At 46.0% G+C, this 11,108-nt stretch overlaps 1 protein-coding gene across 1 annotated transcript; it reads right to left on the reverse strand.

Annotated features, from left to right (window-relative positions):
* Positions 1 to 231: 231 nt before the first annotated feature.
* On the reverse strand, positions 232 to 4,877 carry SDF2L1 (stromal cell derived factor 2 like 1). The gene is made up of 3 exons (XM_054173310.1): positions 4,627 to 4,877; positions 3,575 to 3,771; positions 232 to 1,626 (listed from the first exon to the last, which is right to left on the reverse strand). Exons 1-3 carry the CDS (start codon positions 4,793 to 4,795, stop codon positions 1,348 to 1,350), a joined length of 645 nt encoding a protein of 214 aa, XP_054029285.1. The 5' UTR covers positions 4,796 to 4,877; the 3' UTR covers positions 232 to 1,347.
* Between the last annotated feature and the right edge of the window lie 6,231 nt (positions 4,878 to 11,108).

Genomic DNA, 11,108 nt, shown 5'->3' on the forward strand with positions numbered 1-11,108 from the left:
AGGCTAAAGGTAATTGTGCATTGGGTCAGTTTCAGTAAAACTCCTCAACCCAGCTCCTTCTCTCAATCCAGAGCTGGTTCTTGTGTTATCTTCCCATCTGTGTAGGGAGAGAGGGGGGCTTTTGAGCGAGGGCTGTGTTAACCCATAATCAGTAAACTCTTTACATGTGGAGACATGACCATCTGAATTTTCTGGCTTCTCACACTCATTTTATGAGCTTTACTGTATAAATCAAATAGAAAATAGATGGTACTTTGAATTTTAATCAGTATTTCCAGTAACAGCATGTAACACACACATTCAAGAATTAGGCTTTCTTGCTTTTCACAGAGGGACAGCAACACAGAAATTCCTAACTTTCTCTGAAGATTCCTTGCCTGCATCCCACAGCACACCCTTCTGTCAAAACCCCAGGACCAAACCATTGTCTAAGGTAGTTTTTGGTTTTCTTCTGGATTCATGAACACAAAAAACCCCCACATATGTATACATCCCACTATTTATTCATCTGGATTCTCATAAGGATCTTGCAGAGTGACGTTTAAGTACAACCACCATAAGCCAAATTCAACTGTTCCTTTGCACCACATGGACTTTTATAAAAGTCTAATATTAATTAAACAAACAGTAGCTTTCTGCACTAGAAAGTTCATAGAGCAGAACAGTCTTAGTGTTTGACAATGACCAGTATCACCATTACCAGAAAATCTGAATTTGGAGAGAGTGAGTCAACTAAACCTTGGTCTTCTTACTCTAACAGATTTCCAACTCTTCCAATCCAGTACACAATGAAACTCACCAAAGACATCAGAAGCAATGTTCAGGTGGACCACATGTTTTTTTTTCCTGGAAGGCCAAATAGCTGACTTCAAGCCATTCAAAAAACACCTTAGTGGAATTATTTTTCCCTTTCTAGACATGCTCCATCTGCTCATTCTCTAAGAAGTAGAAATCCTTTTCTAAATATTTGACTGTAATTGGAAAAAGATGACAAAACACAAACTTTTACTGTATTGTGGACTACAGAAATGTATTACTTCACTTTTCCCATTTCCTTTGAATTCGAGTAAAAGTAACAAACAAAACATAACAAGATAAATTAACAGATGTATGAACTAGTTTCACCAATTAAGCTTGAAAACTCAGAAAGGATTTTGTCAAATAAATTTCAATGGCTGAACCTGGAAGTTGCCATTCCCCACACAAGTGCAGCATTCCTAGAATGAACTAATGCCCTTCAGTAATACAGAAAGTCAGTCACTTAGGCAAGGCAGGACTTGTAAGAGACCAAGGATTAGGATGTCTGAACATTGGAGTAAGCCAAAGCATTTTGGATCCTCTGTCAATTCAGAGCTCATCGTGTTTTGCAGGGTCCATACTGGGTTTGATGAAGACTCCCTCCATTGCTTTCCAATAGTTGTGATGATTAGCAGTGGGCATGCCATGAACTTCCCGTTGGCCTCTAATGGGGTGGCCATACTGCTCCCCTGTTATTGAAAGGAACACCTCTGTTCCTACGTGCTTGAAGCGCACTGCATCCTCCCGCTCCCAGTAAGTCCCACTGCATTGCACAATCCATATATCAAGGTCATCTCCTTCGCCATCATCACCAAAGGCACTTACTTCCTGTTAAGAGACACAAACTTCCTGAAGTGAAAATGTAGGCAAACACCTCCACAAACAAAAACATCAATCACAAAGTCAGCACAGTTCAAAGGCAAGGGAAGAACAAGTGTTGTTGCATTGCTTGGTCAACAGTTACCACATCCAGAAGCAGTAACTTCCTATCACTACAATCCCAACACAAAAGTGTAGACTATCTCCAACACCTAATCTGAGCAAAAAGTGCCTGCAACACCCAGTGTGCATTACAAATGAAATGAATGAAGACTTGACCACAGAGATCAGAATGACTCTTCTGAGAAAATTCAAAAGAAAAGACATCAATGCTGATATGAATTTTCACCACTCCAAAATGGTTGTAGCTTCACAATACCATTGCAACAGGTTTTTTTTAACAGCATGTGTTTTTAGCACAACATCCCACCAATCCAGCTCATTAAGTAATTGTATTTCTCTTTTATACTTAATAAGCTTACAACTGAGTCAACAGCTATTCTGGTTTACACTCTTTCTTCAGACGGACAGATGTATGGCAATGTAATAGAATTAACAAAGACCATTAAAGCAAATTAGTTTCTGATAAAACTTAAGTTAAGTTAGATTTCATTATGCACCAAAAAGAATTCCAAGCATTTCCAGAAGCAAGACTGGATAAGCTCCAACTGGTTGGGACTCCAGATAGCCTTTAATTCTTAAAATCTGTAAGTGATGAAACACTTGAACTGCAATAATGTGTACTCAGTACCCTGAAATTTTAGGGTCATGTTAATTCAGTCTAAAAAGCGTAAATACCAACTGTAACACACTAACTGAGAATCCAACTTGTGTTAAGAATATGAAGTTTTGTGTTTATGACTACATCATATTTCAATAATGCCTTCAGTCACAGCCCTGTCAGCCTCTGGGAAGTCACACACACTTTCCTTTCACCTTTTGCTGAGAGAGTGTGCAAACACACAGCAAAACCAAAGAAACACAACAAAGCCACCGAACATTTTAAAACGAATGACAATGTTGTAGGAATTGTCTAAACTGACAAATGAAAATGGGGGGAAGTTTGTAGAGTCAATCTGTTCTTGAAATAATTCTTCTCAAATGCTATTTTTTTCATCACTTCCTTTGTTTTAACACCCAGATCACCTAGACACCCCACACAAATCTGGACCTTAGTGTTTCAGCCATTTTGCTCATGATAAATCTCTTTCACAAAGTGTAGGGTTTTCCAACTTTGTATGTAAAAACCTCTCTACATGACCTGAGGGAAGACCAACGTGATCACTAATGACAAACTTCCAACAACTTTTTGTTATTTTATGAGAGATTTTCAGTCTTGGAGAAGCATTTGTTCAAGGACAAGGCTGGGATTTAACTACAGTTAGAAATTACACTCTCTGAGGTATATACAAAATAATAAATACAATTGTGAGAGCAGATTAAATTTTCCTGTGGAAGGAGGATAGATAAGTAAGAATAGTGAACAGAGATAGCATGGTGACTGAGACTGACAGACTGGATCACCAAGGAAATTGGATACTGCATGTTGTAACACATGATTTGTTTTTTAGCTCTAGAGCAATCCTCGGTGTTGCGAGAGGTTCCCAGTCTTCTACACTGTGAAAGCACTAAACATTTCCTAACAATCTTCCCAGATGTAATGGTGTAAAATGAAGACAATTAAAAACAAACAAACAAACAAAACACCAAACCAGACTTATTTAAGCTACTGTGAAATACCAATACTGGTACATAATAAATTATACCTCCACCAAAAACTCCAATACATTATCCAAGATGCAGAAAAGCAAATACTTGAATTCTGGATATGCATAGTTGTACTGTTTCTAGCAGCTGGTAACCAAGCCAAGTTCTTCAGAAACACGGCGACACCAGAGGGACTGCTGTGAATAGCACCCACCATTTATATAAAATCTTAAGATTTAAAACAACTCACTTGGTTATTGGAGAGTGGTGATGGGAAGTGATGAGTGTGTAAATTTTTCCCTGTGTTAACATGGGTTAGTCGTATAGCCTGCCCACACTTCACTGGTGTCCCACGCTGACAACTGCCATCGCTCTTCCCACGGATCCGCCAGTAACTGTTAGCATCGTCTGAAGCTTCAACTCCTGTCACTGACTGTTGCCCACTTCCTGTTTGAAAAGAATTAAACAGCAGGAGCCTTAACCCACTTCTCCAGGGCAAAAAGTCTTGAAAGAACGAAGTAAAGTTGCTTTCATGCCTTCACGTTTAAGAGATGTTTAACTCTCACAGTCCATTTAGTGACCGCAGTGAGAATGCCGGTACCAAACAATCTTACATACTGAAGAAGTTAAACACAGCAGGTGTTAGCAGATGTAAACAGTCAAAGTTTGCATGATGAAAACTACTCACAGCATCCTGCCATTCTCAGAAATACTACCAAATTCTTTGTGTCCCTAAACCAACCAGCATCCTCCTTGTCAGAACAGACACTGGGAAGGTGCTGCTGAGGCCTCAGACACAGAACATTATTTACCTCAGGGATGAGGGCGAAGTATCCCTGTCACATCCCCAACTGCCAAGACCCACGGAGTGCAGCCGCAAGAGTTTCCTGTACCCCAGGCCTTCAGCATTCTCCTCTCCCTACCAGACTGGCAGGTCTCCAGTGTACCCTATAACCCCATCCCTGGCGTGCGTCTTTCTCTGCACCAGGGACTCAAATCTCAGCAACCTCAAACCTCCTCTTCCTTTCCTGCCATCCCTGCCTGCCCCCCTCCGCCATTTCACTGTCATCCCGCCAATTTCATACCTCCCTCACCGCTTCACCCCTCGACACTACCTCCCCCCCGTCACAGACACTTCCCTGTCCCGCACCCCACCTCCCCGCCCCAGCCTGGCCCCTGCCATTTCTCTGCCCCTCTCACCGCCTCTCACCGTCCCAGCTTCCACCATTTTCCAGCCCCCCCGACGCCATTTCTTAGCCCCCGGTCCCTTTGCGCGGCGGCCCCCGGCCCGGCCCTGCTCACCGGAGCCGTATTTGACCTCGTGCGAGTGGAGCCGCACGCTGTGGCGGGTGTTCAGCAGCTTGAGCACCGAGCCGCAGGTAACAGCGCCCGGCGCCGCGTCCCTGCCGTAACACAGCCCGCTCAGCAGCGCCAGGAAGAGGAGCGGGATGAGGCGGCAGCCGCTCCTCATCGCGCCGCACCCCGGCCCGTACCGCTGCTCCCCACCGCCCTCAGCGAACCGCGCTTCCGCAGCCCTCCGCGGGCCCAGCCAATCGTCCCACACCAGTACCGCGGCCGGCCAATCCCCGCCCTCTCTCCACCCGGCCTCATTTTCTCACTGGGCCACGGATGGCTGACCTCACCGCCGGGAGCCCTATGACAGGAGGAGCTCACTGGGCCACGGGAGAAAGGTAACCAATCAGAGCAAGCAGCGTGGCGCCTCCCAAGGAAGGACGCGAAGGAAGACCGAGGCGGTTTTACTTAAGCGGCGCTGCAGGGTAGTCCCCAGTTCGTGTCGATCCCCCCAGCCCTAGGACCGGAACAGCAACCATCGGGACCCGCACTGCCTCCATCCTCGGGTCTCTTTGCTCCGGAGCCCGGAGCATTTTCACCCGTCTGCCGCGTCACTCTGACTGATTGTTAAGGGCCTCGGGAGAAACCATGCTGCCAGTAGGGATGATCGGTTCTCATCAGAGCTGGAGATGAACAAATGGGCTCACAGTGAGAGCACTGTCAGATGTTAACCAGCTCGAAGGTTACCAACCCAGGTATGGGTAATGGTCTAGATATAGTCTTTGTCATTCAGCACTGGCACAAATAAATCAGTCAGCTTTTGCTGGTTCATTCAGGCCACATCTAGCTCAGGGCTGTTAGGTGGCACATTTAAGGTCTGCTCCTCCCTGCAGTTCTGGCTCTTCCAAGTCATGTCATTATGTACCCATTTTGGGGGGGGTTACAGACAAACAATACTGAAAAAGGAATTTCGTGGTAGCAAACTGTCCTGCATGACAATACCCTACTGGTCCAGAAATTTCTGAGTTGCATTAGAGCTGCTGATGACAGGGCATAAATACTATGCAAGAAAATAACAATAGTGGCTTTAGCATTAAGTGTCAAGCTGTAGAGATCACATCTTTGCTTTTGGATCTGGAAGTTCACCTTCTGTGATTTAGTCTCTTAAGTTCTTCTAGAAACTAAGAGACTAAGAAACTCTATTATGTGTGAAAGAACAGCTGCATAAATTAACGTATATACTGCCCTTTCCTGAAGAGTTCTGCAGACTGAAGAACCACATACCCCCTCCAAAAAGTCTCATTTGTCAACAGGAAGCAACCATAAAAAAAAAAAAAAAGAAAAAAAAAAAGAAACAGGAACTCCTGCACAGCTTTTGCCTCTGAAATTGCTCATTTGATTGGCCCATCAATTACATCACATCACAGATAGTTTGGTGTGAGTCTTGTGTAACACTCTCAGGAATCAAAAAAGCTTTTGGCCTTCTTAGCAGCAAGGTAGAAAGGCACCTGCTTTGACGCTTAAATCTTTGTAACAATGTGTGTGCAACAGCAAAGAACTGCTGCACGGCACTTTAGTCATGCTGGCTAGTGGAAACATTGTAAGATGCTCAGCTGACTCTGTCTCCTCTACCAGTCTGGACCTGCAAGGCTTTTTCCTACCCATGTGATAGCACTCAAGTGAATGGTTAGTTTTCTTTATGCTGGCTTTGGCCCATTTTATATAGCTATACCTGTAGCTAGGAAAAACCTCTGACTTCCATGTCAGGTTTGCATTAAAGCAAGCCTAAGTACTAAACTCAGTCACATTTGTGCACATGGACACACAGAGTCTCTCTGTTTTTCTGAGGTCTAGAAACTCATTTCCTAATGCTGGAAATAGAAATGATTGCTCACAGAAAAGATCATCTATTGATAGTCAAATGCCGTATTTCTATGTCATTCCAAGAAGCCTTGCTGTTCCAGCTAGGACAACAGCTCAAATTTGCTGCTGCTGTTATAAAAGGGACAAACCCAGATGTCTGTGGTTGCCATTTTAGCCATGGAAAATCAATCATATGGGGCTTTAACTGGCACCTGTCTGTCTTTCTGGGAGGTCGCTCAGTCTCAGTGCATTTAGTTCCATTTACATGGTGCTCCCTACAATGCTTTTCAGTCCTACTTTAGAAACATAATTGGGTTAGAACGGTTGCCAACAAAGAACCCCATCAATGCCAAACACCCGTGGCAATTAACAGCCACCTCATTGCTACAAGGCCCACTATTGTTTCTGGTAAGTTACAGGTGAAATTGCCTCAGAAATTAAGTGACAGTCCACGCTGGTAATGGAAACATCCGCTTTTTTTGGTAGGAATCTCATTATGATTCTTGTTTATGCACAGAAACAAAAGAATCCACAGTGCTGTAAAAGGGGAAAATGTAAAATGTAACTGGAATGCCTTCTGCCTTCAATCATCTCTGCAGTCCTTGTGCACACTTGATTTTCCAGGATTTTGAAAATGCACCAAGGTGCACCTGTAGGTATAACTGGGCCCTCCCCGGCAAGCAGGTTTAGTGGATTTGGCAGTGCCAAGTACTTTTAGCATACAGGAACAAGTGGCACAACCACCCCCCCCACCCCCACCCCCACCCCCACCCCCACCCCCACCCTCAAACCAGCAATCAACCAACCAACCCAGAGGGTCTATGCAGGTGCAAAGCAACATATCACATAAAAGGATTTTCCTTTTCTTTTACACCAGCTTTTGTTAAATGTGCTTTAAGCTGTTTGCTTTGCATGATAAAAGCAGTGACTGTCAAGGTAGCATAGCCAGAAACTCCTGGGCTCAATCTGCACCCCAAAAAGCACTGGTGCATCTTGAAGTATTAACAGCCCTTGATTTATACAGAATACTGTAGGAACTTTGCCTGGATTCTTCCTCAGGCAAAATAGGTAAGGCACAGCTCTGAAGATATTAATACCTGATACAAAAAAAAAAAATAATCCACATGGGATCTTCCATTGACTTTTCTCTGCATCTGGTTCTTTCTCTGACAGCAAAAAGGATGAACTATACTGAAATCAACAGTGTAATGGCAGAGAATCAGGCCTGTCAGCAGTCTGAAAAACAGGAAGGTGGCTCGATCAAAATTCACTATCAATGAGAAAATTTCACTGAAGACCACAGGCCTGCTATCTGCATCAGGGAGGATTTGAGTTCAGTACTCTATGCCAGGATTTAATGCAAATGTTAAGATAATTAGGTCGTGATGGTGGATATTCCCTTTTCCCTTCAGCCACCTGCCTAGCACCATGCACCTTGTTAGCTGTTCACATTATTTTGTGCTGGTATAAATTCAGATGATTTCAGGAAAAAAAGAAGGAAGATGACAGGCATACCTGACACCTGCTGTGCAGGGGAGCCTTTTCACCCTTGGCTGATACACCTTGCGACCTGGGGAAATCTTTCTGATGCAAGATGGAATAATCTGTTCTATGCAGCAGTCCTGATATTGTAAAAGGACTAAGCAGAGGATTTTGGTGTGTTTATCCAGCATCTTGCAATTAGTTTTGAATCGGTCTGGAACAGTGCTCTTTGCTTTCATCTCAGGTAGCAGTGCTTGTGCCCAGGGGTTCAGAAGAGCTACCTCTGGGTAGCTATCTACCCTCTCCCCATTCAGGATTTGGGTAACCAATCCCTCTGGCATGCTTTGCCACTGTGCACACAGAGATTTCCCATGAAGTGTTCTTTCCGGTCGCCTTCTAACCTGGGTGTCGTAAGCAAGGCCTGGCGCAGAAGTGTCCCTGCTTTGTCCTACAGCCACGTTTCCTACCCTAGGCTGCCACCCGGCCCTCCAGGGCAGACCTTCTCAGCCGCTGTCAAACACACCCACGCTAGCAGAGACACCCGCACAATTACAGGACTGCTCAGCCCCTAGGCAAGAGCAGAAAGGGCACATCCTGCATTTTCTCGAGCTTTCTTTCAGCGTCCTTGCCACCCGCGCTACGAGACAGCCACCCACCCCCGCCGCAAAATGGCGCCCACGTGCCTGGCTGCCTCCTACCCAGCGAGCGCCGCGCCACGGCCGCCGCGGGGCACGCCGGGAGCAGTAGTGCGGCGGGCGCAGCCCCGGGGCGGGCACGGAGAAGGGCACCGGCGTCGGCGAGCTGTGCCCTGCAGTGAGTCTTGTGGATCCCCACCCTCACCCTGGGACCGGTGCCCTGAGAGCACTGGCAAACATGCTCTTTCCTACTCGGACCTCACACAGCAAGGTTTCCTGAAAGACGGAGGAAACCAGCTCTGGTCTCACCCGCGGCTGGTCGCAGCTGCCAGCTTCGGGAAGCCTGACACCTGCAGTGCAGCTCTCCTCGTGGCTACGTTTCTTCGTTTCCCTTCAGCACTCCTGCATGTCACCTACCACAGCCTCTGCACAAGCCCGTGCATTTTTTCTTCCTTCCTGTGCTACACAGTACCTGCCACCTCCTGCCCTGCCTGACTGATAAGCCAGTTTGGGGGGGCTGCAACCTCAGAGCCAACACCTTTGCTACAAAGCGGGTTGAATTTGGTCATTGCTACTGACAGGAGACTGATGGGCACCGACTGTTTCCTCTGAAAACTGACCTCAGCAGAGGGATGAAAAGTCTTTAACATAAGTATTTCTATAGAAGCCACTGAACTTCAATTATTCGTAAATCTTTGAGGCTGGGGAAGAGAAGAAAATGTTAACATACTTTCATTTTAAAAAAATAGATTTTACATTGTCTCATTCAAACGGCTTTAACAGTTCACACTTTCAACAAAATTTCATGCAAGGAAAAGACAAACCAAGTCCTACTGCGTTACCATTGTAATCGCAAATGAAGTAACTCACTGCAGCCAAGGGAACAAGGAAAAGTAACAATATTTTTAATGTCAACAGATGGCTTGTGGGAAGCATTCATTGTTAGGAAATGCTTTTGTGAAATACAGGAAACCTCTAAATCCACTACAGAATAACTCAAAAGTTCAGGGAAAGAAGTTCACACTCAAAAGCAGTGAAGCATGTGAGAATGGAGAGAGCTCCTGCTGGCCTCTGCGACTAAGATAAGGTAGAGCTGTTTTGTTTCAGCTAGGATGGAAGATTCAGCTTGTGCTTAGTACATGTCCTGGCTTATGCAGCTCTACCAGAAACGTTGGACAATATTCTCATTCATGTCTTCATTGTAGAGAAGAGAATAGCCAGAGGAAGCTTGCCTTGCCTTTCAACTCCAGGCTGAATTTGTAAGAGACTTTCCTCCAGACTATGTGGGGCTGGCTGCAAGGGCTATTTTGGCAGCCAGCTGGGGTACACGGCCTGCAGAGGAAACACTGTGCTGGGATCCAAGGGGGATGTGGCACAGTGACAACATTTGCTTGCTGGATATTTTTTTCTTCCAGTCACAGGAAGAAAAGCTGGATAAACAAGAATGAAATCAGAAAAGAACAGCCTCTAGGAACTGCTGTCAATATTTAAGAGGGATGTTACCATTAATAGCATTAAACACATACTAATGTTAAGAAGACTGAGAAGCCAAGCCTTGTCTAAGGTTCTTATGTACTGTTTCTCACCTGCATAGAAGCAAACAGCATTAAGAGTCCTAGAAAGAGGCAGAAAACCTCAGTTTGCATTGGCAAAGGCAGTAGGTACTTGGTTTTGATTCATGACACTACTACAGAGTAGTAGTAACAGCTCTCATCAGTGAGGGAAGCCTTGGGGCAATATGGGCAGGCTGTGAGGTTCATCTCCCAGAGGGGAGGCAAGGACCAGTTGCACAAATATCCACTCTGGAATGCTGAGGGCACTGAAAACATAGAGCATCAAAAACTTTTACAGAGACATAACTATTACACGATGGAGATGCTTGTAGGCATTGCTAGAACGAAGTTTTAGCAAGTTCTTCAAGATATTTTTTTATGGCTTGTTTGCAATTTCATATATATATATATATATACACATATATATACACATATATATATATGAGAAAAAGGAGTTGCTAAAGGGGCAGAAGGCTGTCTCCAGCTCTCACCGTGTTTCCCTGTAGTCAGTGCTCGTTTACGTGTCAGGAAATAGTAATCTCTAGAAAGTGATGAACAGCTGATGTCCACTCTAGATCCAGAACGTTTTTTCGAGGTGCCCATTTCAGGGCCTATGGGGAGAACACAGCCTGCACGGCAGCACTGGCGGCTGCTTGACTTCAGCCCGCCGGGGCGGGCGGCGCTGCCAGCCGCGGCCGCTCCGGAGTTCGCAGCGCTGCGGAAGCGCAGGCCTCGGCGGCAGAACCGCCGCTCGCCGCGGGTGAGCTCTCGACTGGGGATGCTCGGCAGCACCGGGGAAGAAGGCGGGGAGTTGGGGGGGGTGGGTGGGGGGGGGTGGGCGGCGAGATGCGCAGCGGGGGGGTGCACAGCTCCGCCGCCGGGGCAAGCATCCTGCCGCCGGGGCAGCGGCGAGCAGCACCGCGGGGCCAGCAGCCGCCCGCACCTGGCGGCGGCCCAG

Source organism: Dryobates pubescens, chromosome 25 (genome assembly GCF_014839835.1).
Source record: "Dryobates pubescens isolate bDryPub1 chromosome 25, bDryPub1.pri, whole genome shotgun sequence".
Lineage (NCBI taxonomy): Eukaryota > Metazoa > Chordata > Aves > Piciformes > Picidae > Dryobates > Dryobates pubescens.